Genomic DNA, 27,444 nt, shown 5'->3' on the forward strand with positions numbered 1-27,444 from the left:
TGTATGAGTTGTTTGTGCACTCATGGAGTAATTGTGGTTGGCCAGCCAGTCCTGTGAGTGTTCCCTACAGTTCCATTATTTGTGGGTGATAGATCTCACTGGGGTTTGCTGGAGTCCCAAAGTCTCTGAGATGGTTTTTGAACCGTTTCCATATTGACAGGGTTCAGTCTACTTTTAGCCTATGTTGTCAGAAAGGTTGTTTTTAAATAATTTCTAATAATTTTTTATAGCTGTAATTTCGGTTCTGATTAGGAAAAAAAATATTTAAAATAAATGGGTGTGGTTGATCCCTACAAAATATTTAGAATTATGAGTAACATAAGCGGTTAAATGTTAAGATGCAACTTCACAAATTTCTTCTATCATCATATTAGTCCCGCCCTCTCTGACGTATGTTCCTGTGGCCATTTTACACTTGGTTAACTAAAATAAAAACTACATTAAAAAACGCCTCACTCACCCGCGCTTTACGGGACATATCACAAAGGGTCGTTAGCTATACAGGTCAAAGGTAAGTCTTTCATCTATTTAGTCTAAAACTCCACTTAGGGTTGTAACGGTTGACAGCCGTTTTGATTCGGTGTATCAAGCCTGGAGCTGCTAGCTAGTGTCAGGCTAAAGTAGTTAGCTTAGCTGCTAGCAAAGATGACCGCTGCACGTTAAGTAATTATTTACTCCGCTTAAGATCTGTTTTTGCATGGCACACACGCGTGGGTTTACCAATAATTACATAAGGTTATATTTTTAAAGTTTTAGCAGTTTTGGTTAATAATGTGGACAGAAGACAAACCCAAAGTTAGAGTAGTGTTTGTACGACAATAAATATGCACCCCGAACGATCGCACTGCACAACACTACCATGCACCCAGCTTCATTTGATTTGTAGTAATCTGATCACTCACCAACTGACGTTATTGTCCCTGTCATCTTGCATTTAAAAGCTTTAACTGAAAATAAGGAAGCGCTTTGAGGAATTTGCAAGGTCGATATGGACTATGAGCGGAGGTGAGTAAATGATTCCGTTGTAATAATGCGTTCCCTCTTTATTTTCATTGAAGACTTGAATGTAGTTTTTCTTCCCACATTATTAGGGGTGGGCGAGGCGATCGCATTGGTCGCTATGGTGGCTCTCACAAGGATCACAACTTTCGGGACATGGACTACCGTGGTTATGGGCAAGAGGATGAGGAGGCAGTCCATGATGTCAGAATGGAAGATGATGGGTTATACATGCCAGACGAGGGGTCCCTAGGTGTTCGTGACTTCCCAGCAGGTTTTCAAGGTTCCCAACGTTTTCCCCGCAGAGGGAATACCAGAGGCGACATTGGCCTTGAGGGGAATGGCCCCCTGTGGCCCCCCTTTACTCAGTCTCACCCTGATTGTGCACATCTCATCCTCCAAAGGGAGGAAGATGGATTCAGGCAAGACTTTGAGCAGATACAGACTGGAATGCTGGGAAGGGGTCGGCAAAGAGGAGGAAGAAGCTTTCCAGAAAACAGGGGTTTATGCTCTGGAACTAGGGATGGCAACTGGGCTGCCCGTTCTGAGCAGATGGAATTTAGACCAAGAGAAGAGGACAGGTGCGCTCGTGAAGGTGGAAGGAGGAGGGTAAGTCTTTAAAAAATCCATGATCTGCAACATTCTTTTCTTTCCTTTAGTGAGAGTAATTAGTTAATATTATACAACCTATTTTGAAAGACATTTCCAGCAGAAGCAGCAGAGGAGGGTGGCTGTGAAAACACCGGACAAGACCTCTCTGCAGAGGAACTGGATCAAAGAGACCAGGACTACCGTGCAGACTTGGACCAGAACCAGAGGCCCAGTAACATTATCATGCTTCGCATGTTACCACCTAGTGCCACAGCCAATGAGGTGGGATTTGTTTCAACAGTGCTGCGATGTTTGGATTTTCATGATTGTAAGTCTAAACAACATTTTCTTGACTGTTTTAAGATTCGGGCACAACTTCAGGAACAGGGGATCCAATCAAGAGAAGTTCGCCTTATGAGGAATAAATCTTCAGGTGAGGATTTGTCTGCTGGCTACCTTTCCCTCCTGTCAGTCTCATCCACTCTTGGCTCTGTTGTTTTTGTTGCTCTTTTTGGCGACCACAACAAATTGTTGTGTTATGATTAAGTGCCTTCATTTCTGTGGCAGCCTTTTTACAATACATGATAGCTTTAGCACAGTGCTAATGTTTAGATATTGATGCTGGTCAGATTCCTGATTAATTACTTTGGTCTTATGGTTTCTGTCTTTTTGCTGTTTCTCCCTGAGCAAATCCATCCACCCTTTAAGTTATGTCCTACTAATTTTGCCTTTCATGCAAACATGCAGGCATTGTGCCAAAATACTTAATTAACTTGATTTTCCTGTTCTCTGTGTCTCACATACTGTCTTTACTTGTTTGTAGTACTGCTTCATCCATCTTAAAGTTTAATGCGTCCAAGCTGAACCAATTTTACAAGTTAAAACTTTGGAAAGATACATTGTTTTCACAGACACAGTGTGTTCTGAAAGTGAAATACTGCTGCTAATGATTAGCTACATGATTGATGTATATATTTGTCTCCTAATCATTTCCCATTAAGGTCATCGTGTCTTTGGTGTCGCACTTTGCTAACGTCCTGGTTGTCTGTAAGGTGTGCTTTACTGACACTGGCACACTTATCCTCCCCAACACTATGCTGTCTTTCTTACACCTACATCAATCTTTATCTGCGTTTAAGATTAGTAGCAGTGATTTAACATTTTGAAAAATAACTTTGTATTTTTCTTTTGTGCATACAGGTTGTTGTAAATCTAAATATGTTGCACCAGGTAAAATGTACAGTGCCTTGCCAAAGTATTTATACCCCTTGAATATTTTCTCATTTTGTCATGGCACAAACTTTGTGTTTCATAAGGATAGACTAACACAAAGTAGTACATAAACGTGAAGAGGAAAACGGTGCATGTTTTTGTAGTTTTTTTTTTACCAATATAATGCAGAAAAGTTTAGTGTAAATATTTATTCATGATAGCTCTAAATAATAAAAAAACTTCTCAATATTGTTCTTTAAAGATAAAGATGTGAATAAATATAAGTACGGTTAGGATATAAAATAGCACCTCAAGCTCTGAACTCCTCACAGAGTTCTGTTTAATCTATTGTTTGTAAAAAAAAAAAAACACAGACAGGGCAAAACTGCACACCAACCAAACGCATGGGTGTCTACATAAACTGACAAACCGTGTCAGGAGATCAATATTCAAAGTATCAACCAAACAGCTTATGGTAACTCAGGGTGTATTCATACTTGCCACTTCAGAGTTCGCTTCCCCCTTTAGTCCGGACCTTTTGTGCAGGTGAGAATACACTCAAGCGAACCCTGGTCCGGACCAAACAACCGGACCGAGACCCACTTTTTGAGGTGGTCTCGATCCGCTTCCAAACGGACTCTGGTGCGATTCGCTTATGGTCTGAATACAAACCGGCCCCGATCCGAACCAACTACAAAAACCGTACGTCTCCTTGGACATAAAAAGCCACCGTAGCCGGTAGCAAAGGTGTGTGTTGTAAGGTAATCATACCTGATAAGCTGTGTGTTGCTTAGCAACGATACTGGCTTGTTGTGGGACACGTAGAGAACGTCGGCGTTCAGCACGCATTCTCTGACGGGGTTCCAGAATTAAAAGTGGAACGTCTCAAAATCTGTGTTGAATGAGCTGCTCTTCACCCTCACGATAATATTGCAGCTTTAATAACGACACAAATATGCAGAACAGAGGTGCAGCACGTCTATAGATGTTTTCCTCAATTTCCAGGTCTGTGCTCTGTCCCGCCCCCATCATTTCTGTCCAATTGGAACAATTATCGTCGCCCGCGGGGCTTTGTTTACAAGTAATAGTTCACTTGCAAAAAGTACAATGTGAAAACAAACTGCACCAAATGAAAAAAAATAAAGTTCGCTTTTGGTCCGGACCAAACAAGCGGACCAAAGGACTTTCCTGGTGTGAATACACCCTAATAGTCCCTCCAGCGTGTCCTTGGCCGTTCCTTGGGCCTCTACCAGGTGGGATGTACCTGGAACACCTCTCGAGGGAGACATCCAGGGGGCATCAGAAACAGATGCCCAAGCCACGTCAGCGACTCCTTGCGATGTGGAGGAGCAGCGGCTGTACTCCGAGCTCCTCTCGGATGACCGAGATCCTCACCCAGGGTGTTTGCGCATCCTTTAAAGACTTTATTCACTTTATGTTCAGTAAACAGACAAAAACTAAACTTGAATGTGTCTCATTGTGTGACATGCATAATATACTTGATTGTAATACAGCAGGATCCCCCAACCATTCCTTATATTTATAGTTTTTTCAGGTTGTAAATTTCATTCAATTTGATATTAAAAAGGTCTTAAAAAGTCTGAAATTTGACTTGCTGAAACCTGCACATACCCTGTCTCTAAGGGAGTGCCCGGCCACCCTGCGGAGGAAGCTCATTTCAGCCGCTTGTACCCAGGATCTTGTTATTTTGGTCATTAACCAAAATTCTTGCCCATGGGTGGGGATAGGAGTGTAGACCGACCGGTAAATTGCAAATCTCTTCACCACAATGGACTGACGCAGCATCCGCATCACTGCGGTGGCTGCACCAATCCGTCTGTCGATCTCGCACTCCATTCTCCTCTAACTCGTGAACAAGACCCCAAGACACTCCACCACTTGAGGCAAAAACTACTCTCCAACCCAGAGAGGACAAGATGCCCTTTTCCTGTCAATAACCATGGCCTTGGAGGAGTTGATCCTAATCTCCGCTGTGAACCAACTGAGTGCATGCTGTAGGTCTTGGCTAAAGGGGGCCAGCAGGAACCACGTCATCTGTGAAAAGGAGAGACAAAATCCAATGGTCCCCAAACCAGACCTCCTCCAGCCCTTGGCTACGCTTAGACATCCTGTCCATGAAAGCAGGACCGGTGACAATAAACCCCTGATAAAGGGCCCCTGACTAATGACTACTCCTGGAGCGTCTCCCACAGGGCACCTGGAGGGACACTTGTGGACCAGTTGTGCAAACTCCCATGATCGCTTATTGGCCGTTCTGTTGTCTCCATCACCCAGGCTTAGGCTTTCCCAGAGTGCCTGAGAGATGTGATTTTTGTTTTTGTAGTTGGAACACACCCTCCAATCCCCCTTCTTGTGAAGGATCTTATCCACCCCAAAGCCTTGCCAACATAGGCTACTATTATATGCTACTTTGTGTTAGTCTATCTGAAAAAGTCCCAATAATGTACATTGATATTTGTAGTTTTAGTTGGACAAAAAGTGAAAAAGATTAAAGGGTATAAACATTTCTGCAAGGCATTGATTATAAATCAAAGGTTTCTAGTCTACCAGATTGGCGCCTGAATTAAGAGTAGCTGAAATATGTGTGTTTGTCTGTTTGTGTGTTTTGTGCTGCTTTGGTACCTCAGCCTCCATTTTCAAAGAGTTTAGACCCAAACGGATGGGTTGGTAGTGATTCCTTTTCAGTCCCTAATTCCAAACGAGTCCCAAATCCGTGCAGAAAAGTTGTTGGAGAGAACATGTAATTTTATTTTTATTAGGGCTCAAACAGGGTTTTTCTCTCTCTTTCTCTCCTCTGTAAATGAAGCACTAACCCAAACACTGCGTTGTTGTTATGTTGTTGTTGTTCGGTTGCTGTGGCGCTGGGCGGTGTCCAGGTCAGAGTCGAGGATTCGCCTTCGTCGAGTTTAATCTCATACAGGAGGCCACCCGCTGGATGGAGACCAACCAGGTCACTCTCTCCAACACATACACAAATACACATATAGATTAATTCAGTGGGACATTAGTTAACATGATATCCAGTGACATCATGCCATCAGGTGCACTGCAATGATTTTCTGCAAAATGCACACTCTAGAAAATGATTTTCTGTGCCTAAGGCAGGTAAGCCTTCTTATTTTAGGAGTGTTTTCTTTCCACATATGCACAAATTCCAGTAAGAGGCAAATTCATCTAACATCACAGGGACCCCAGTATTTATATTCGGCACTCAGTTGCCCAGCTTTCAACAATGGATCCTTGCAGTCACATTATCTCTACACTATACCATTTTCCAATAGAGGACCGATTCTGCAATAACTTGTGTCAGTCCTTTTTCTATGTTTACTCTGCCACCTTTGGAGAGTATGTCAGTGGAAATACAGCTTCTCATATGGTATTTTATATAGGGATGTACCGATCCGAACCCAGGTATTGGATCGGGGTTACAGTCATGGCATTTTTAAATGATCGAGTCCCTGACAAAACTTAACTCCTGAAAACTATTGTTGGTGTACTGTTTCATTTTTGTCAGCTTTTTTTTTTTTTTAAATAGTTATGTTCCTTTTGTGCAGACACGGCTCACCAAGTTGGATTTTAGCCTTTTTACATGGTTTTGTTGCTCTAATGAATCTGGGTTTTTCCCAAGAATCTAAGAGTTTTTCATCCTTTACAATGATGTTCACCATGAAAGAGAGACCGTATTGGCTGCTGTGTTTTTCTGTCTGTCTGTGTCATGTGACCTATTCTGTCTGCTGGGTTCAGATCTTCCCAGTCACCGCTTGGTGTAGTAGAAAGAGCTGTCCACAGAGCGGCGGAAACTGTAGTCACAACACAAGCGTAGTTTTATGAAGCAGGAGAACAGCATTCTTCTGTACGTTTGTTGGCTCGATTAACTGCAATCACATTAAAATTTGTTATGGGCCAGATTATCAAGGAGGCATATCAAAACGGAGCATTAACATGCCGACTTTAGCTTAGGACCTTAGCAAATTGCTTTGCATCAAAACATCATCAGGAGCTGGATGTATATTATCGAAGACTCCAGCTGTTCTAGAGGGGATGTAGAGAGAACATCATAGTAGTTGTTTTTAACTGAGTTAACAAGTATTGGAGCTGCAAATTGATTATGTCCTGCAGAATCCCCAGCAATAAAATGTGTGCGCTAATTCGAACCTCATTGGTGAGGAAATCTAATGCTGAAATGTAGTGTTGTTCTGTTACTTGTTAGCTGCACAGTTTTCAAGCACGTACATGGCACAGATTGTTATTAAGTTAAATAAGGTGTCTGACTGGGACTCGGTATCGTAAAATGCCTAATGTAAATGAGTCGGATCGGGGATCATAAAAACCATGATCTGAACATCCCTGCAATGTTATGTTGATTCAGAAACAACATAATGTTTTTTTATTTCTTATTTTATTTCTGTCACTATTACACATTAGCAAAAAGCTTTTGCTGTCAGTTTGAAGGTGATTACACTTGTGTGGGCTTTGCTGGAATCTGTGGAAAGTTTCCCCTTAAGGGGGGAGGGATAACACATAACATGCATTGTCCCTAAAAAAAAAATAAAAAAATAAACGGGGATCTAAAAAACTACAGACACACCATCTCAGTCCGTCCGAATTTCCTAAAGCTGAAGGTTGCAATTCTTTGCTGTCCTCTGTTTTTTTTTTTTTTTTTTTTTTTTTTTTTTTTAAGCCTCTGCTGTTCTGATTCTCACTCTTATTTTTCTCTCCCTTTTTTCTTCTCTTTCAATCTCATCTCTTGTGAGATGAGCCCTCTTTGTGGCATGTGCAACATTATTATCACTGAAACTCATTCGTTGTTCCTCCCCTTTCTCTTTCTCTTTCCTTCAGGGAACGCTGTTGATTCTGGGACAGAGAGTGTCGATGCACTACAGCGACCCCAAACCGCGAGCCAATGAGGACTGGCTCTGTAACAAGGTTTTTCATGTTTGAATTACCCGGTCTGTATATTTCTGACACGCTGTAGTGGCTCGTTTAGCAAACCTTCTAATGGCTTGTGCAACATCCCAACAGTGTGGTGTCCAGAACTTCAAAAGGAGAGAGAAGTGCTTCAAATGCAGCGTGCCAAAATCAGGTAAAGTTTAATGGGAGCTGCTATAAATATCCAAGCTGTTCTCTCTTCTACAACAATGTATCAGTGGGGGTTTTATCTTTCCATAGAGGCTGAGCTAAAGCTACCACAGTTGCCGAAGGATGTGCCTCTTGGTGTTCAGAAGGAGGGAGCCCCAGGCTTACTGCCTCTGCCGGTAGCCTACCACCCTGCTGGTCCCAGTGTTCCCCCCAGGCCTGCTCCACAACCAGCAGATGTTGCAAATGATAGTAAGCCTCCAAACAAGCTTTTAAAATACCATCAAAATCTCTACCTTTTTATTACGTAGGTATATTTTACTTTGTCCACAACCCAGTAGAGAACATCAGTCATTATCCTCTATTTCAACAGCTCTGATTCTTAGAAACCTTGGTCCTCATACGACAGTGGAAGCCATTTTGTCGGCATTGGCTCCTTTCGCCACCCTCTCCCCTTCCAACGTTCGCCTGATCAAGGACAAGCACACGCATCTAAACAGAGGCTTTGCTTTTCTGCAGCTTTCTACAATAGTGGTAAGAATTAAAAAGATAAGTTCGTTTTACACTAAAAGGTCTTTACTATGTTCAGGTCAAACAGAACCTTCTGTCAGGTGTTATTGTTGTATTGGATTTATCTGGGAATAACATCACACCCAATTATGATAACTGTTGGGATTTCCTTATTGTTGTTGATTAGCAATACAATTCAAATAGTGAAGAAGACTGCTTACAAATACAGATTAAAACATAGTATAGTGTACTTTAATGAGGTACATATTTACAAAAGAGTAAATAAATGTACTTAAGCTTTCACATTGATTTGCACAGCAGTACTGCTGGAACTGAACCCAGGGTTGGTTGTGGGTCTCTGACCAGGAAAGTCAGGAATCTAAATTTCAAGTGAAAAATTAAATGCACCCTTTGTTTTTCAGAGCATAAGCACGATTCATGTACTCACTAACAATAACCCGTTGATTTTGTGCACTGGTTATTTTGAAATAAACACATATATAGTCATTAGTTTATAATCTTTTTGTTTTTTTTTTGTTCTAATCAACAGGAGGCCTCACAGCTGCTTCAGATTCTGCAGGCTCTCCAGCCCCCTCTGTCTATTGACGGGAAAACTATCGTAGTGGAGTTCGCCAAAGGTTCTAAACGGTAAACTCTTTGTGGTCATATATAGCTGCAATTTTAAGAAAAAACTGTACCAATCTACATCATGAAAAAAACATTGAGATTTCTTTTTATTTTGTTTGGTTACAAGATACGGAGTGTAAAATTAAGAGGTTGCTTCAGCTAAAACATAACAAAAATGACAGGGACTCTCTCTTGTTCTTGTCAACATCAGCGATGCCTTTGTGACGGAGGGGAGCAGAGTGAGCGCTGCTACAGTGGCTAGCACTGCTATAGCTGCTGCACAGTGGGCTATATCACAGGTGACTTGCCTTCACTTATTGTTGCAGTGAAATAAAGGCATTTTACTAAAATGTGTATATGTTTAATGTTTTTTGCGATTATGTTTTATTTTCAGAACACTCCTGGTTCAGGTGAAGATGCATTAGTTCACCAGCAAGGAGCAGCAGTAATTTACAGTCAGGAGGGGCAGAATTACACTGGGTCAGACGGGACTGCTTCAAGGACCCAAATGGATTCCAGGATTGCAGCCCTGACTGGTGCAGGAGCAGCACTTAATGGGGCATATACAGGTGGAGGGACCCCAGGTTGGTGTGACTAATCATTTTAATAGTCTGTAACAAACTCTTAATATTTCTGTAAAACAGTATTTGTTTACGATGATGTTTTCTTGCTCGTCTGTAGCTGTTATTTCGTCCGCGGCAGTAAAACCTGGTTCGGCAGCTGGGCAGCAGTCACTCCTCCCAGCAATCCCCACCCCTGCCACACAGGTACATAGTTTTTCCTTTTCCTATTGCATCTTTCCAGCTCATTGTTGTTGGGTTGTTGTGCAAGTTCTACCTCTTCACAGGTTGAGATTGTAGGAAAACCTCAGGCAGCTGCTCCCAGTCAACCCGCCACCCCCGGCACTGAACACGAGCTCAAACAATATCGTAAGTGTTTCCTCCAAGGAATTTGCAAGATGACCTATTCCAAACCTGCAGGTGATGAAATTGTATAGGTTTGATGTAGCACAGTTTTTTTTTTTTTGTGTTTGCAGCTGTACCAGACGTCTCCACATACCATTATGATGATAGCTCAGGCTTTTATTATGACCCATTCACAGGACTCTATTATGACCCGAATTCCCAGGTAAACTGTCCGCGCTGAACAGACTGCAGAGGAGAATAGACACATTTTGTATATTAATGTTTTTGTCCTCATGACTCCTTTCTGTCTTTTCATGGCAGTACTACTACAACGCTAACTCTCAGCAGTACATGTACTGGGATGGAGAGAAGCAAACCTACATTCCTGCTCCCAGCCAATCAAATGCTGAAGGTGCTCCAGTGACGGATGGTGCAGCTTCATCAGACGCTACTGGAAACAAGGACAAAAAAGACAAACCGAAGAGTAAAACTGCTCAACAGGTACTTCCCAAACTGGATATAAGTTTAAGAACTGTCACATTTATAGAGTGGATCAAACTCTATTATTATTATTTTTATTTTATCACAGTTATTTTGGTATATATTGTATATTTTCAGTTTTAAGAAAATGAAAAGCCAAATGCACCAGTGATCAAAATAAGCAAACTGTTATCTAGACAAATTTATTTCAGATGTACTAGGTCCCACATAGGTTCTCATAGTTTTCTTATTTTGATATCACTCTAAATATGATACAAAAAAATCTTAAATCCCTGTAAGATTTCTCAAAAAAATAATTTTTTTTCAGATTGCCAAAGATATGGAACGCTGGGCTAAAAGTCTGAACAGGCAAAAAGAAAACATGCGTTCTGTGTCTTCGTCCCCTGCTGTCGGCTCGTCCTCTCGAGGGCCTGGTCATAGTCGCTTGGATGACTACAGAGAGTCTGCAAGTGCTGATGCAGGCTATGCTGTTCTGGAGAAAAAGGTGCCAACACACGTGGGCCTTAAAGCATCAGGATGTCGGAACAAAAACGTTGTTGAGTTTGGATTTGATTACCTATTTCTTCATTTCTGTCCTGCAGGGCGCACTGTCTGAAAGGCCTCCGAGTTTTCTGGACCAGATCCGACAAAGTACAGAAGTACGGACATAGCTGTATACTGTGGAAAAAAATGCATGTTTTTGGTTCCCTCTAAGTTTTTCCAAGTTATTATTTTGAGGATGTATGACATGTGGATGCAGCATCATATCAATCTGATTCCTCAAACGTCTGCTTTTACATTAGCAGCACTCGCCTCCTCTGCAGCCCGGTCTGGTCCCAGCCTACAGTGCAGAAACTGACAGTGAAGATGAAGGAGCCGAGAAAGACGAGAAGGAAGGAAGACTGACAGACTGGGTGAAACTGGCCTGTCTGCTCTGTAGAAGGCAGTTCCCTAGCAAGGAGGCTCTCATCAGGCACCAGCAGCTCTCTGAACTCCATAAGGTAATTGTAAAATCCGTCTGTTTATTATCAGGATGCTGTTTGATTTGATATGTAACAGAGACGATGCTTAGCGTTTTTATGGAGTCTTGAAAAGTTTTATTTTTATTTGACCATTTTCCAGGTTGGGAAAAAAAGAAAACTTTTTCTTCAGTTTTCTAATGTGCAACAATGTAAAAATGCTTAACAAATGCAGAGGTTTTTACAATGATTTACATTTAAATGACTAAAGTCCTTATCTGATTTGCCAGGGATAGTTTTAGGTTAGTCCAGATGCCAAAAAAATGGCCCTATACCTCACTTTGGAAAACAGAAGCCAGTTTCAGGGCTGTGTTTTCTTGATTTGTGGAACCTAGAAATGCAGTTAGAAAACATTTGAATCAGTTCAAGATGAAAGTTTGGTACTCAGTTGTCCGGAATGCTCTAATAAAATGCAAAAACAAAATGTGTCTACCCAAGTGTGTCATTTTAAAATGGAAAATGTGTAGGAACTTTTTATGCTGTTGCAGATGAGAACTGCTACAGCAAAGATTAGTTCCTGGTGTTTTGCTTTTTAACTCTATGAACCTATTTGAGAGAAAAATAAACTAGAGAATCTCTTATGTCCTTTCTAGAAACCAGCATTATTACCACAGATTTACTGCTGACTGTAGTTGATTTCAGCAACTTTTGACAAATGTGTGTCTTAATAATCCTTTGATACATTTATCCTTTATTTAGTCTTGGTGATTTTGTGAAAGTAGTTTTCTCCTAGTTTGCATGAAAGCCTCCTACGTATAGAGGGCTTTCATGAAAGCCTCCTATACGTAGAACAAAACATTGTCAGTGTGTTTGAAAAATGTTTCTCCTTAATTCTGACCTTTCACCTTTGTCTGTTTCCTCAGCAAAACTTGGAGCAAAGAAGAGCTCAGCTGGAAGCTGTTGGCAAAGAGGTCGGTTAAGTGTCGTTGTGTTGAATGGATGATGATGCTTATGTTCATTAAATTAACTGTGAATGGTTTCCAATATTTTTGATGCAGAGATTAGCAGATGGTGGCGAACCACCAGAAGCTAAGAAGAGGAAGTTTAGTCCAATGTAAGCAGCTTTGATGTGTAAAACTTATGTTTATTGTTTTGAAGCTGTTGAATGATTTATTGTTTTCCTGTCTTTATTTTGTAATATGTTGCAGGCTTGCATAAGTGCTCAACATTTTTCTTTTTTTTTTGCCTCTGTAGGGATGTAACTAGTCTTGGTGCAAGGATGCTGCAGGGAGGTGTGAAGAAGGGGCTGCTGATGCGCAACATGCAAATGGAGTGACCACATGCTATTTCAATGTTTCCTGCCCGAGGAGAGGATGAACTTTTTTAAATTAGCATCATATAACTATCTATATAAGAACGTCTTGCTTTTAGATAGATATTATAATTACCTCAACAATGGTAATAGTCTCATGAACTGATCCTGTAGCAGTAAATGTTGGAATATTGCACAAATTGCACCTTTTTTGCTTGCTTCCTAAATAATGCAGGTTTCATTTCTCACTGGCTTTGAGGCTTGTTTGTAATAACAAAGTTTGTTAGTTTGGAAAAATATTTGCTGTTTGGAAATTCAAGATTTGTCGCCTACAGATCTTTCAGCCAGCAAATGAGAATTTCAAATATCACTGTCTATGCACCATAGATTTTTTTTTTTTTTAAGTTTAAACTGCATGCCTCGTCATTCAGTGAATGACTGATCTGGGCATGAACTGTGTATATTTTTGAGTGAGCACTTTTGTACACCTGTTCAGCCAGTTGAAGACATTGTCGCCACCTGAACCCGGATAAAGTCTCTCACCATTAGTGTGTAGATAAAAAGTGTCTCTCTTTTTCTTGTTCAATTTACAATCAAATAATTGTCTTTAGAAAAAAATATTTTTTGTCGATGCATTTGTCCATTAATGTGACTTTCATTTAAGCTAATGTAAATAATAATACAAATAAAAACACATTTCCATCTACACTAATGTAATGTTTTCAGGTTTCAACATTTTAATAGGAAATTGCTCCAGCTGCTTCTTTCTTTTTGTCACACAGAAAGCAGAATATATTGCAACAATTTGACCACTAAGAGTTTTTAGTTTTTTTGGTTGCACCTAGGCAGAGGTTTGTTCCTGATTTTTTTTTTTTTTTTTTTGTGTGCCTCCTACTGGCTACGCTCGTGCTGCGCCTGCGTGGTTTCCATAGTAACTCAAACTATGGCTACCAGAGGCTACGGAGGTTTTTAGCCAACTTTTTAAGCTTTGGGAAATTTTTAAGATTTCAGTCTAATATTGACTACGATGTCTGACGTGGATGATGATCTGTACGAGGATGAAGAGGGATCGGAGCCTCTTAAAGAGCGTGAAGAAATCGATAAGGTCCTGAGACACTGAGAAAGCCTTGTTTTATAGAGGAGAAACGGGGGAATGTTGCGCTAAAGGTTCATATATTCGCAGTGTAAAAAGTCCTAAATGTAGTCATCTCAGTTTTAGGTTTTAAAAAGCTAATTATGTTTCGGTTTTCTTAAATGCGCATGTTCATCCGGTTTTTTCTTCTGTTTACGCCTTTTTTCATTAAGAGTGTTTTTACCTTTAAAACTGGCTTATAATACAACAGACAATACTATAGATGTTATTGCGGTATCCGCTGCCCAGCCAAGGTGTGAACAGCTGAGCCCAGATTTAGATTTTAAATAATTAATCCCACAAGAGGTTTTTGACAGGAAATTTGATAGACATCTATAGAAAAGCATGAATTCATCCGAAATTATATGTTTTAAGTTATTTATATACTTATCAATAATCAATGGAAAAAGAAAATTGATGGACGTTTTAACATGTTTCTGGTGGACAATTTATCTTTGGTGATGAGCTCCATTGTCATTGATGTTGGAAGGCCTCTTTGCCATCACCCTAAACATTCGCTCCCCTTCAAAGACGTGATTCAAGTTGGTAAAATTAAGAGAACTTTAATCCTAAATCTGCCGATGAATCATTTTGGGCTTAACTGTATACGAGCCTCATTTAAATTTTGTTCAGACTGAATGGGTGCAAAGTAGACCTTCTGCACATAATGGGCTTTTTTGGGTTCACTACAAACAACAGACCTCTGGAAAACCCAAGGCCCCCCATGTAGCTCCTAACTGGGTCTCAATCTGGTAGTAAAAAAATATGTTGTAATTGCACAAAACCTCTAAGATAGCCATAGGTCCCACTTCTTGTCCAGGGTTTCCTGGGTAAACCACAGACAATCCCATCCTGGGCCCATTTCTACTAGTTGTATAGGCCCCATATGTTCGCAGGGCACTATAGCTCATGAAAAATTTAAATCTTGTGGAAACCCTTATTTATCTATTCAATATAATGCTTGAGCCAAAAAGAAGATACAGCTATGTAATTCTGTACCTGGGCTTTATTTTAAAATTATTACAAACTCATTAACGTAGTTATCAAGGAGTGTTACAGAACATGCTCAGTTTATTTCTTAATACAGTGTTTTCTGACCTGAAGCACCTTCTGTATCTGTTTGGTTTATCTGCTGGTCCCTTTTCTGTGCGTAGCATGCTTTGGTTAATGAAGATACTTAAAACTTTTTTTCTGCTCTATATTTACCGAACTTTCTTCTTTCTGCCACCAGGTGCATACATACTGTAATGAAAATATACTGAATGTAACTATGAGAACTTGCTCATATGTGGACAAATTAGGATAAAAAGAGCTGATAGCTTTTTACACTGTTTTGGTTTTTAAAACCTTAACATTTGGTTAAATGTTGCTACTCAAAACACGAAATGTAAATGTAAATGTTGGTTTTAACTCTTTCTAGTAAACAGTCAATCTATTCCTCTTTCCGTTTATCTGAAGGAGGGAAATCCAGACATCCCTCTCCCACGTGATATTTCCAGGCCAGAAGAATGTCCAGGCCAGAAGGGTCGATTTGAGACCTCAAGAGTTTCACTCTTTATTTCAGCTTTTTCTTCTCGACAACAACCCTAAGCAGAGTTTGCATTGTTTTTGCAGACGGAGCACCAGTCCATCTATCTCTGTCCTGTTTTGGCCTGTGAAGAAGTGCAGCTCTGGCGAACTCCAACTCACCCTGGGAAAAAGCTCAATGTTTTGCCGAGAATGCAGACACAGCTCTTGTCTTGGTTATATACAAGGACCAGCTAGCCCTTATAAAAGCACACCACTCTCCCACAGCTGCCCCTCCTAACAAACAGTGAACAGTATAGACATTTAAACAACAACATTTGGAACACGAATAGCAAACCATCCAGACCACATCCGTATATTGCAACATAAATGGTTCCCAGCACACCAGCACCTTTATGTCTGATATTTTTTGTACTGAAGTGTGCATAAAGCACAGTTTAAAAGTGGCTGCTGAGCATTTTTTTCCACTGTGTTAAAGCACCAAACAAAGTAATTATCAAAAATTTATTTTAAATCTCCTCTCTTTACTCCTCAGATTCAAGTGTCCCCGTTGACCAAAGACACTATCAGTGAGGGACTTTCATTACTCTGCCGGACAGGAACAAAACTAGAACACGCTTTTGTCAAACTGGATCTTAAAGACAAGTAAGCAGACAAAGATGTGCTGAGAAGCAAAATGTTGGGTCAAAATACGCTATCGGTTGGAAAGTGTATTATGTCCAGACAAGATTTAGAGACTAAAGTCTTTTTGCATTCAGATAAATTTCATACTCAACCGCTTTCTTGTGTTTCTCTCTCAGAGGGCTGGCTGACATAGCTGCAATCAGCAGTTATATTCACATACGTTTTCTGGACTTATCCAACAACCACATCATTGATCTTTCTCCTTTGGCAACTCTAAATCATTTGCTATGGCTAAAGGCAAGGCAGTGCTGATTTTATTTATACAGAAAATTACATATGTGTGCATCATTGAAATTAATTTTCTACAGGTTATAAATCTTGAATGCGACTTGTTTGCAGGTTGACAGAAATGCTGTGGTGTCATTTAAAGGCCAACCTTTTGCTGAGCTCACCTTTTTGCAATGGCTGAGTGTGGCAGTAAACCGGCTAACTGACCTAGATGGCCTGGTTAGCCCGGCCTTAGAGACCCTCATACTTACAGGTTTTTCATTTCAACATATGTCCCGATAATCAGACTAACATATTTAGCAAATATTTCTATTAGCAGATATTATTAAAACTAAATCAACTGCTCATAACTCAAATACCTGAAGCTGAAAGCATATGTTTAAAAAAAAATATGATGTACCCTTTTGAAACTTCTCTTTTAGGCAATGGCATTCAGAAAATAAATGGTTTGCAGAGTGACTATTTTGCCAACTTGGTTGCTCTAGAGCTGAGGGGAAACCAGTTGGATACCACAGATGGCATTTATCTTCCAAACCTGCGGCGATTATATTTGGTATTAAAAATATTGAAATCTGGATGAAGAAAAAATCATGATTTTTTTTAGGTCAATGTCATCATCCTCCATAACAATTAATATAAAAAAGTGACTGCATGTGGAAAATCTTATTTTTTCCTCAGGCGCAAAACTTGATCAAACATCTTGAGGGTCTAGAGAAGTTAGAGCGCCTCACAACCCTACATCTCCGGGACAATAATCTTGAAACTCTGGATGGCCTCAGTCCCAATATGAAGAGTCTTCAGTACCTCAATGTCAGGTATTGTAGTGCAACAAGAAGAACCAAAATGCTACCTAACTTTACCAATGGGGAATCAGCAAATGGAAGTCTTTGAACCCAATTTATTTACCCCATATGTTTTTCTCCCTTAGGGGAAATGCAATCACTGATGAAAAAGCCTTACAAAGCCTTGCCCTTGTGTCAAAAACACTCAGAGTTTTGGTGATTTCTGAAAACCCATTGGAAGAAACAGACTATCGGCCAAGTGTACTAATACTCCTGCCTCAGCTGGAGCGAATTGACAAAGACGCAGTAACTCTTGAGGAGAGAACAGAAGCTCTGAGGACACTCGGGGTAAAAATGTGCTATTTTTCATAATTCTCTTGTTCTTTTACTTAAGAAACATCTCTGTATTATGCCTATGTGTTGTTTCAGGAACTTAAAGAAGAGGAAATACCTGAACCATAAGATTTCAAAAGATGAGTGAAATGGGGAAGTGCAGGCTATTTGAAGAGGAAAGCCTTTTGTGTATAAGTCAGCAACATTGATTACAAATTTGTTTGTAAAGCATATCTCTTGCATGATTAATTATCTAGGTTTGCTTTGTCACATTTGGAACTATAACAAATTGTTAAACGAATACTTTTTTATTATTTCCTAGAAATGTGAACTTGCTGAATAACAGTTGACATTAAAGAAAAATGTGCTTTCGGCTGTGAACTAAAAGGTACTTTCTATGTGTACCTCATGAATTGTTACTGTCTTTTTCCCCTGAGTAAGGATGATGGGGCAGAATCTGCCAACGCTTCCTTGTCAGCAGCCTCCCAGCTCCAGATTTAAAGGAACAGTTACATTCAAGTTGTGCCTAGACAATGAATGCATTTATGATCATGACCTAATACAAGGTATTACATGTATCCTTTAACAAAACACGTTTCTGGATAGAGGTAATATCTAAGATTAGCTCTAGTGACAGACCACCAATTCAAACTATTCATATCAAAGTAATTGCCTGCCTTCCCTTGCTAATTATTACTTGTTTTATTTTACTTGATTGATATTGCCTTTAAAAAGGAAGATAATTGTGAACCCCACTTGTTTATGTTATGGTGTCTGTTAAGAATTCAAATTTCTAGTGTTTCTGTATAGATGAAATAAAATTACGACAATCATAAAAACTAAGCATACATTGAATAGTAACATTGATATAAGTAATGACATAGAGTAACGCAGTAAAATGACAACTTATACAATTACAGTGATACTGAAAACAAGCATAAAAACAGTATTTCTATACAAAGTAGCAACGCATAGTCACGTTTGTTATATTCACAATACATTTTTACGACAACATACTTTACGTAGTTCTGCTGATTTATCTACCTGATTTAATAACCGCTTTTTTTGACAAAGGGTGAAGAATGGGGGTCATCTGTATCTGGGATTTACAAAAGAAAACGATCTGAGAAAAGTTGGCGAAATGCGCATCATGTCCTGCGTAACATGCGTCACTTCTCTTCCTCCAATGATGTGACTGGATGGGGGTTGGCTCTTCTGGTAGAGATAAAACCGTTCCACCCCTTCCTCTGGTCGTGCTGTACGCTTCGCAGCTAACACACCTTCGTGTCCGGATAACAGCCGGGTGTCTGTGTTAAATAACTTTTATTAATTCTCTAAGCGAACCCAGCTTTCCAGTTATCTATCCAGAGGCCATGGCTAGCTACCACAAACCCGACGAGAAGACTTTGCAGGGACTTAGAGACATTGCTAACAAGCTACGAATCCACTCCATTAAGGCAACATGTGCATCTAACTCTGGGTAAGTCACTTAAAGTTACTCAGAGTCGTCAAGTGTCTAGAAAAATCTCATGGGAGCAGGGAGAGAAGCTCGTTAGCTGTAGCGTGCAGACGACGCATGCTCTACCTGCGGGGCCTGGTGGTTGCATGTGCGCAGATGATGTTCGCGGCGCGTTAAGTTAGCCAGAGCTAGCTGCGAGTCAATGAGAAAACCGCGACGGTTGTCTTGTTTCAGCAGCACAGCGGAGACCAGTGTAAGCAAATGGAAACCCACGGGCCTTTTCACGCCTCTTTCGTGCAGCTAATTCATTATTTGAAGCTTCCCCAATGAGGTGGCTTTTTGAGTAGTGTTAATCCTAGAGTTAAATCTATGACGCCGACCTGCTTCAACAACTATCGCATGCTCCTGAGTCCTGTAGATGTGGTCATTTTTGTCGCATCAGTTCAAGGCATTTAAGATGCAAATAAGTTATTTTCAATTACAAACTTAGGGTTTCGATTTAATCTATAGACTTTTGGCTAGGTATAGATATTATTTGTTTTAATTGCACATGTTTTTAAGATGTGTATGTGAAGAAAAAAAAACTATTGAATAATCCAATATAAGTATAGGTTCTACTAGTTTTGGTAAATGAGCTGCTATTTTCCGCCCCTGACCTCACAGTACTTTTATTCCCGTCATAGCTCATCAGGTAGGTGACGGTGTTTGCATAGGGCTGTTCTTGCATTCAAAAAAGTTTATGAAACAGATTCCACATAATTGTATTTTGTCAGCTGAAAGCAAAAAAAAAAAAAAATGAGTTAATCTTACTTTGTGTCATGTTTTACTAGAATAAATCAATTGAGCCCAACAAACACATTGTTTATGTTGTAACTGGAAATGAAATGTTAAGATAAATTGGACAACTGCCCTGGTTCACTTTTTTAAGTGTACTCACGCTGTAACTGATATTAATTGAACACTTGCAGAATTTTTATTTTCTTAAGATCTATTTCGGAGCAGAATACAGCAAAGTTGGCAACTCCCTTTTTATTTTTAACTTTATTTAAAATGTTTATGACTCCTAAAAATGGTTTACAAATGAAATGAAGGTTTTGAATTAGGAATTTCACAACATATAAATTAACAGTAGTCTTTGTAATATTTGTGCAATATTGCAACACATTTGATAGATAACGGACAGTAGAATTTCAGGTGCCATGCTTTTAAACTGTGATTTCCTACGATATATCAGTTGCCCTTTCCCCTGCTATAAATATAAAACGTCATGTTTTAAAGAATCTGAGTTGACTGTAGGATAATCTAGTCCAGATATCACTAGTGTTAGCATTGTAAGTCATGTTCCTAAAATGAACTGAACTGTCAAACGAAGAAATAAATCTTTAAAGGCAAAAATCAAACACTAATTTCCCTGTTTTGGCTTCTGTGTATCAACTCCAGGTAAGCTGCTGTTTCACAACTAAACAGACTTGACAGAGTTTTTTATTTTATTTTTTTTACCAAACAGAATAGCCCTTGTATTCCTATAATCTGTTCTGCTCCCTAAAGCATTAGAGCAGCTTTTTCTTTGCACAAGGAAAATGGGCTCATTGGTTGATGCGAGTCAGAGCATGAAAACTTGAAAAAGGTGCAGCTTTATCAGTTGTTGTAACCGCCCTTTGGTCCTATCCTCTAACTGTAATTGAATCAGTGTCACATGCACTGTCCTGCCTCACTAAGTTTCTGGAGCAAATCAGTGTGGAGTTTAAACCAGGTTCTTGTCTTTCTCTTTTTAGCCAGATTATTACTGGGGTGATTTTTCTAGTCAGAATGTTTACATATGCATAGTTTTTATATCATGTGAAACACTTTGTTAGTTACCTTTTTATTCTTCACAGATGTATGAGTCACTCATTGATTACATTTGCATTGCGTCCTTAGAAATTACAACATTATCCAGTATGTGACGTTTTTTTTCCTGGTTTTCTTCAAATGAGTCCAGTTTTGAGTTCTTCTTAGCTTCAGATGAAGAAATCTGAGACTGAAAGGAAGCTCGCACAGCTTTGTTACAAACACCGCTAATATTTTTTCACTGCAACGGTTTCCTCATTCTATTACTAATGCAGAACAATGCACTCTTTCTTTTCTGTCTTTTTCTGAATTAGCCTTGCTTTGTTTTCAGCGGGCTCTGTCTCAACAAGTGGACAAGTGGTAAATTAACTGGATTTTGCTTTGTCATATGAACCTTAACAGTGACTGATGTAGATTTGCACAGGTTCCCAGCATGTTTGAAATAGTACCTCTTTAAACTTAACCACAAAGGAAAGCTGAAATATGTTGGGCAACTCGGGGTTTCTAGAAGTGTTGTTACAACAATCCCAACCACTTTTTAAGCAACTAACAGTTTCACAAGGCTTTTACACAAGGTTGGCTTTTTTTTTATAAAATTTTTTTTAGCCCGAGGGCCTTTGTGTGGTAACCTGAGGTGGTTGTTTAAAAATTAACAAGTTATTGATTGTGGGTGACGCTTCTAATGTTAAGAGGTCGTCTTCAAAAGCATTATCTGTTGTAGGTACTGTTGTGTAAAGTTTGTGTGATGTGCTCATCTCTCTTTGAACAGGACTTATTTGTAGTGTGTTCTGTCACTCTTAACATTGTGCTTTCAAACAGCAATGATTGGTTTAACCTTTTCAGTCTAAACACGAGGTTTGAATGCAACAGATGCATGCATGGGCATGATGTTGTATACTAATGTATTTGTATGGTCTGCTGTCACTAATTGACTCTCTCTGATTTTTGTTCCTCAGCCATCCCACATCATGCTGCAGTGCAGCAGAGCTAATGTCTGTGCTCTTCTTCCACACCATGCGCTATAAAGCTGATGATCCTCGTAACCAGTGCAATGACCGCTTTGTGCTCTCAAAGGTTGGTGCTTGATGCGACTTCTAGCTGATCATTTTCTAGTTCATTTTTAATTAGCCAGTTGGTGATCGTACCTGGGGAATTCTTCTTTAACCCTCATCAGGGTCATGCTGCACCTATCCTGTATGCTGCCTGGGCAGAAGCGGGTTTCGTGAAGGAATCTGATCTGCTCAACCTGCGTAAGCTCGACTGTGACCTGGAGGGGCACCCCACACCAGTAAGTTCATAAAACTAACTTGATTTCTGCTTTTCTTTGAACATGATGGAAAAATAAAATGCCTGTAATATTCAACATTGTGCATGTTACAGAAACTGGCATTTGTTGACGTGGCAACAGGATCTCTTGGCCAAGGTCTCGGGGCTTCTTGTGGGATGGCCTATACTGGCAAATACTTTGACAAAGCCAGGTGAGTTTTTATTCCAAAAATATCTGAATTCACAAACGCTAACAAGACTTAAACAATTTTAGTGTTTTAAACAAATAAAATCTTGCTCAGTTCTATTCAAGGATGGTTTCATTTAGATTTATATTCCAGTGTTGACTCTGCACTGATTTCCCCATTGGAGACTTTTCTGTAGAGTTATTTCCTTATTACTACAAGGTCAAGACTCTGATCTGTCATCTGTTAAAGGCCACAAGTTCTCAGGACTGCAGGCACCTTTAGCCATTTTGGTTTAAAGCTCCTTATCTATCTGAAGGATAAACCTGAATGGCATCAGTGCCTGTTAAGAATGGGTGGATATGTCTGGGGTAGGCATGGGCTGTTTACTTTGCTTTCAAAACAGCTAAAATTTAGTCACAGTCACACCAAGTTGTTGTTTTTTTTTTATTTTTGCTTTGTTGAGCGTAAAGTAAAAAAAAAAAAAAAAATGGAAACATTGTCCCTGTGGCTGCTTGTTCGCTGGCTGAAAGAAGACCCAGTATTTATTTTCAGAGCTTTTAATAAATAACCTGTGGTGCACCGTTGAGGTGTGGAAACTAAAGAAGGGTCGCCCACCATCCTTATTCCTTTTTTAAAACTCTTAGTGGCATATTTGTTAAGCAGCCAACTGCAGGCTGGCTACCAGAGCAGATGGCCTGGCTAATTAACCAGTTTATATCGGCTTGCTGTTCTTGGAAGAGCTGTTTGCAAAAATGTAATATTTTTCTAAAGCCGTAAGTGCTGGTGTTTGACATTTTTAGATTTAACAATGTTTTTTCTATAAATATTCTATATTTTTAAGGCCATATAAATCAAATGTAAAACTGTCATATATAACATAACACTAATTATATTTTACAAAAGTATGAATCATTTTTGCTTTGCTGTTTTTTAAAATCATACTTGAATTTAAAGTTTTGGCTTGATATAGTGGAACCATGGTATTTTTGGTCCAGGTTATTCTATATGAATCCATACCGGCTCATTTCTAGTCTGGGGTTTTTAAGCAGTCATGAATTAATTCATCTCAGGCGCCTTGGACAGTATTTGTGGGATGCTTTTTCGTAAAATGCGAAGTACATTTAATGACCAGAACATGTAATTGTCTTTCCTAAACTATTGGCATCTTTAAAACCAATGAGCAATAATTCAGCACCCTTTGATCTTACTAGCTGATCTTTCTTACGTCTTAATTGCAAAGATATGTTTTTTTTTTTTTTGGTTAATTAAGTGACAGTGCTTCCTTATTTCTCCTCTTCTTATTCATTGCAGTTACCGTGTGTACTGCATGCTCGGTGACGGTGAGTGTTCGGAAGGCTCTGTGTGGGAGGCCATGGCCTTTGCCTCCTACTACAAGCTGGACAACCTGGTGGCTATCCTGGATGTCAACCGTCTCGGTCAAAGTGAGCCTGCGCCACTGCAGCACGACATGGAGACCTACCGCAAGCGCTGTGAAGCCTTTGGGTCAGTTACAAACTGAAGTGATACATTTTCACCTATTGGGTCAAATACGTGGGGCTTTTTCAGCCGTATATCGAGAAACTTTGGTTAAAGTTTGTTTTTAGGAAGCTTTTGGCCCATTTCTGATATTTTTACGCTTTGCCTGCCATAAGCTTAATACATTACTTTTCAGAGTGTATTTTAGTTGTAATGACTGGCATTTTGTTAAATATCTGTAGGTGGAACACATATGTTGTGGATGGGCATGATGTGGAGGAGTTGTGTAAAGCTTTCTGGCAGGCTCAGCAGGTCAAGGATAAACCCACATGTATTGTCGCCAAGACCCTTAAAGGAAAAGGACTCAAAAGTATGTACAAACCAACTTGAAAGTTTTTTTTTTCTCTCACTTTGAAGAAATCCTTAATTTTCTGGCTGAAACTTGTTCACCCTTTGCCCTGTAGACATTGAGGATATTGAGAACTGGCATGGGAAGCCCATTCCTAAGGACAAGTTGGATGTTCTGAAGGACTTGGAGTCTCAGATCCAAGTCCCCAACAAGACCGTCTGCCCAGAGCTGCCTAATGACGATGTAGCACCAGCTGACCTTAGCCCCATCTCCCTACCTTCACCCCCAGCATACAAGAAGGGAGATAAGGTAGAACAATACATTTCATGTAAAAATTGGCTCTTCATACTGTATTTTGGTCATAAATGCAGACACAAACGAATAATCATCCACATCTAGCTAAAGTTTATTTTGTTTTGTATTATCAACTGTATTGATGATGTATCAGTTGTTTCTTTACCCTCTTTCCATCCCTCTGTTCAGATGGCAACTAGGCAAGCTTATGGTATCGCTCTGGCCAGACTGGGTCAGGGAAGTCGGAAGGTGGTAGCCCTTGATGGAGACACAAAGAACTCCACCTTCTCGGAATTATTCAAGAAGGTCTGCCCGGATCGCTACATCGAGTGTTTCATCGCTGAACAAAATATGGTAAAGTACACACACTTATTTAATTTTCTTCCGTTCTGTTCCATGCTTACCCCTCCAGCTTGTGGCCAGGTTTCTCTTGAGCCCTGAATGTTTGGATCATTCTTAATCTCATCAGTTGTCCTTTAGACTTGCTTATAGAACTGCATTTGCTTATAATTACAGGTAGGAGTGGCCATTGGATGTGCCACCCGCGACCGCACTGTTGCGTTCGCCAGCACGTTTGCTGCCTTCTTCTCCAGAGCCTATGACCAGATTCGTATGGGAGCCATCTCCCAATCTAACGTCAACCTAGTAGGATCTCACTGTGGTGTCTCCATTGGTAAGCTTATGGCTGAAAATGGTTATTATAAGGGGTGTAATGGTACACAAGAATCATGGGTTTTAACTAGAGAAACAAGTGTGTAAAAGACAATATTCATCATTGAACAATAGATTTGAAATCGGTATGTTTTCAATTCCATCACTGTAGCTGAATAATTAACCTTTATGTTCCTAGATGGCAGACTTTAGCGATAGCTGGGAGTTCTGCTTTGTTTTGGTTCTGCTTCTCGAAGTTGTGCGGCAGAATGCACAGTTGAACACTTTCGTTCTGCACATAAACATGCTGCATGTGTTCAGGTTTAAAACTACAGTGCTGTAATTGTTCAGTCCACTTGCATGCTGAACCTAGAGGGCTGTACCAAATACTTTTGATACACATACTGTTGCAGCCCTAGTATTATCTGATTAAATTGGGAAATCTCTGTCCTTTTGCTGGTCATATCTGCTTTCAGGTGAGGACGGTCCATCCCAGATGGCCCTCGAGGACTTGGCCATGTTCCGCGCCATACCAACATGCACAGTGTTTTATCCAAGCGACGCTGTGTCGACAGAGAGGGCTGTTGAACTGTCTGCTAACACAAAGGTTAGAGGCTTGCCTCACGGTTGTTCAGTAAACGGTCCTCAAAGTCCATGCAGTCACATACTGCTTTCTGTTCTTAGGGAATCTGCTTCATTCGTACAAGCAGACCAGCCAATGCTGTGATCTACTCTCCAGATGAGAAGTTCGAAATTGGTGTAGCCAAGGTAATTGATGCGGGTCATACATTGGTCTGAAAAGGGGCCAGGTAACACAAATCTGATGTTTGCTAACATTGTTTTACTGGTCTCCAGGTGGTGCGCCAGTCTGACAGTGATGTGGTGACTGTGATAGGAGCCGGAGTCACTCTACACGAAGCACTGGCTGCTTATGATACGCTTAAAAGTGAAGGTAAACCCACATTTTCTGATGGACAGGTAACCAACATTTTGTAATGCAAAGAACAGCCTGATTAACCAGATATTTCTAAACTTATAGGAAAAAATATTTGTGTAATTGACCCATTTACAATCAAGCCATTGGATGCCGCCACCATTTTGTCTTGTGCCAGAGCCACAGGGGGGCATATCATCACAGTAGAGGACCACTACAAGGAGGGTAGGGTTTTGGTTTATTTATTATGTTGTTCCTGTTTTCCTAATTGACTTTACTGAAATATTGAAGCTTCCTGAACCAGGAACACTTTGTGGGGAAGTTTTTATTTTTTCTTAAGAGTTGGTTGGATTTACAATATTGTAGTAGTGAGAACAGAATATTTTTCCAGGCTCTAACTTTTGGTTTGAGGATGCAGGACACATTTTCAACTGTTTATAAGTCTGATTTTAAAATAATTGAAAATGGCATCTTTTGATCTTCAACAGATAGATGGTTGGAATAAGAAAAAAGGTTTTAAAGCTTGTGTGGATTTTCCAACATTTAGGAACACAACCTGTCGTTACGCTCATCTTTCAACTAAGTTGTTAGAACTTTTAAACTGTGAAATCAGTTTAAGTTTATGCTTACAAGGGTGCTTCTGGTCCACCTCCTCTGTTCAGGTGGTCTCGGTGAAGCAGTGCTGTCTGCAATGGGAGGGGAGCCTGGCATCGTGGTCACCCGGCTGGCAGTGACTGGCGTTCCCCACAGCGGAAAGCCTCAGGAGCTTCTGGATATGTTCGGCATCAGTGCCAAGCACATCGCCAACGCTGTCCGCCAGACTTTTGCAAACTAAAGACTCCCATCTTCTGAGTTTTCACCACAACTTGCCACAGTGTCCACAACATTTAACCTCTCTACTGCCATCTTGTGGCTTTGAAACTGCAGTTCACTAACCCTATATCTATCACAGCTGACAAGAGAGCAGAGTAGTGTTTTTAGCAAATAACCCAATATCTTTGTTCACTTCCACCTGTCATTCCTGTTCCCAAAGCCTTGTTGAAGAAATGGACTAACTACTGCAAAATTAAATGGTCCAAATTTTGATTGTCGCTGAACTCGGACCATGACTGTTATTGGCATTCCCCTTATTTTATTTCAAGTCTTTCAAAGCACTGTTACTGCTTGTTATATACTGATCACTGCTGTAGTTTTGGTGACAGCCTTTAATGTTTTTGCTGTGCTACAGATGTTTGCGTTACACCATGAAGACTTTCCACAACAAATCCTGATCCCACAGATGTATCGATGCGAATGGTGTTAAAAGTTTCCAGTCCAACCTGTTATAGCTGTGATGTGCTAAATTAAAAGAAATTGTGGCTTAACACCTTTTATTGCTGTCTGTTATGTACTTACTGATGCCAGTGTTTTTTTTTTTTTCCAGTTCTGATTTAATTAGCAACCATTAAGCAGAACACAGTGACACCTTGTACAAATGATGGTGCTGATTGAAGACTGTTTCAGTTTGGGTTGGATGTCTTATCAGGTTGTCATTTTGTTCAAATTCCAAAGCATCACATTAAAAAGGGCAGAAGGTACAATGAGAATATATGTTGTAGTAATTCTAATATAACTTTTTA

At 40.0% G+C, this 27,444-nt stretch overlaps 3 protein-coding genes across 4 annotated transcripts; all 3 read left to right on the forward strand.

The window, feature by feature from the left end:
* Window positions 1–374: 374 nt before the first annotated feature.
* Window positions 375–13,398, forward strand: rbm10 (RNA binding motif protein 10). 2 transcript variants are annotated; one of them, XM_047369149.1, is made up of 23 exons: window positions 375–511; window positions 942–1,005; window positions 1,092–1,608; window positions 1,699–1,872; window positions 1,954–2,023; window positions 5,700–5,773; window positions 7,663–7,749; window positions 7,846–7,906; window positions 7,993–8,151; window positions 8,273–8,433; window positions 8,960–9,057; window positions 9,248–9,335; window positions 9,431–9,620; window positions 9,718–9,803; window positions 9,884–9,965; window positions 10,073–10,164; window positions 10,263–10,442; window positions 10,750–10,926; window positions 11,024–11,080; window positions 11,225–11,422; window positions 12,304–12,351; window positions 12,439–12,494; window positions 12,635–13,398. In XM_047369149.1, exons 2-23 carry the CDS (start codon window positions 989–991, stop codon window positions 12,714–12,716), a joined length of 2,754 nt encoding a protein of 917 aa, XP_047225105.1. In that variant the 5' UTR covers window positions 375–511; window positions 942–988; the 3' UTR covers window positions 12,717–13,398. The 2 variants fall into 2 exon arrangements, with proteins under 2 accessions (XP_047225105.1, XP_047225115.1); XM_047369159.1 differs by having other exon boundaries at window positions 11,228–11,422.
* Window positions 13,399–13,619: 221 nt separating this feature from the next.
* Window positions 13,620–17,759, forward strand: lrrc23 (leucine rich repeat containing 23). Its single transcript, XM_047367686.1, has 8 exons — window positions 13,620–13,797; window positions 15,887–15,996; window positions 16,152–16,272; window positions 16,375–16,516; window positions 16,686–16,816; window positions 16,942–17,078; window positions 17,192–17,393; window positions 17,475–17,759. Exons 1-8 carry the CDS (start codon window positions 13,720–13,722, stop codon window positions 17,505–17,507), a joined length of 954 nt encoding a protein of 317 aa, XP_047223642.1. The 5' UTR covers window positions 13,620–13,719; the 3' UTR covers window positions 17,508–17,759.
* Window positions 17,760–18,604: 845 nt separating this feature from the next.
* On the forward strand, window positions 18,605–27,196 carry tktb (transketolase b). Its single transcript, XM_047367656.1, has 14 exons — window positions 18,605–18,858; window positions 21,624–21,741; window positions 21,842–21,955; window positions 22,048–22,145; window positions 23,433–23,624; window positions 23,840–23,967; window positions 24,062–24,255; window positions 24,430–24,594; window positions 24,757–24,913; window positions 25,368–25,498; window positions 25,576–25,659; window positions 25,747–25,843; window positions 25,931–26,050; window positions 26,488–27,196. The coding sequence occupies exons 1-14, from the start codon at window positions 18,752–18,754 to the stop codon at window positions 26,658–26,660; spliced, it is 1,878 nt and encodes a 625-aa protein (XP_047223612.1). The 5' UTR covers window positions 18,605–18,751; the 3' UTR covers window positions 26,661–27,196.
* The last annotated feature ends 248 nt before the right edge of the window (window positions 27,197–27,444 follow it).

The sequence above is a fragment of the Girardinichthys multiradiatus genome, chromosome 1, assembly GCF_021462225.1.
Source record: "Girardinichthys multiradiatus isolate DD_20200921_A chromosome 1, DD_fGirMul_XY1, whole genome shotgun sequence".
In the NCBI taxonomy this organism is placed as follows: Eukaryota; Metazoa; Chordata; class Actinopteri; order Cyprinodontiformes; family Goodeidae; genus Girardinichthys; species Girardinichthys multiradiatus.

What these genes read in the sequence shown, in the direction of transcription:
- rbm10 (XM_047369149.1), top strand. An exon ending in GTGAAGGTGGAAGGAGGAGG is followed by an intron (nt 1,609 to 1,698) that starts GTAAGTCTTTAA and finishes CTATTTTGAAAG; the next exon opens with ACATTTCCAGCAGAAGCAGC. An exon ending in ATGCTGTTCTGGAGAAAAAG is followed by an intron (nt 10,927 to 11,023) that starts GTGCCAACACAC and finishes TCTGTCCTGCAG; the next exon opens with GGCGCACTGTCTGAAAGGCC.
- lrrc23 (XM_047367686.1), top strand. Translation starts at nt 13,720, where the DNA reads ATGTCTGACGTGGATGATGATCTGTACGAGGATGAAGAGGGATCGGAG. An exon ending in ACCTGCGGCGATTATATTTG is followed by an intron (nt 16,817 to 16,941) that starts GTATTAAAAATA and finishes TTTTTTCCTCAG; the next exon opens with GCGCAAAACTTGATCAAACA. An exon ending in AAGCTCTGAGGACACTCGGG is followed by an intron (nt 17,394 to 17,474) that starts GTAAAAATGTGC and finishes GTGTTGTTTCAG; the next exon opens with GAACTTAAAGAAGAGGAAAT.
- tktb (XM_047367656.1), top strand. Translation starts at nt 18,752, where the DNA reads ATGGCTAGCTACCACAAACCCGACGAGAAGACTTTGCAGGGACTTAGA. An exon ending in CATACAAGAAGGGAGATAAG is followed by an intron (nt 24,256 to 24,429) that starts GTAGAACAATAC and finishes CCCTCTGTTCAG; the next exon opens with ATGGCAACTAGGCAAGCTTA. An exon ending in TCACTGTGGTGTCTCCATTG is followed by an intron (nt 24,914 to 25,367) that starts GTAAGCTTATGG and finishes ATCTGCTTTCAG; the next exon opens with GTGAGGACGGTCCATCCCAG.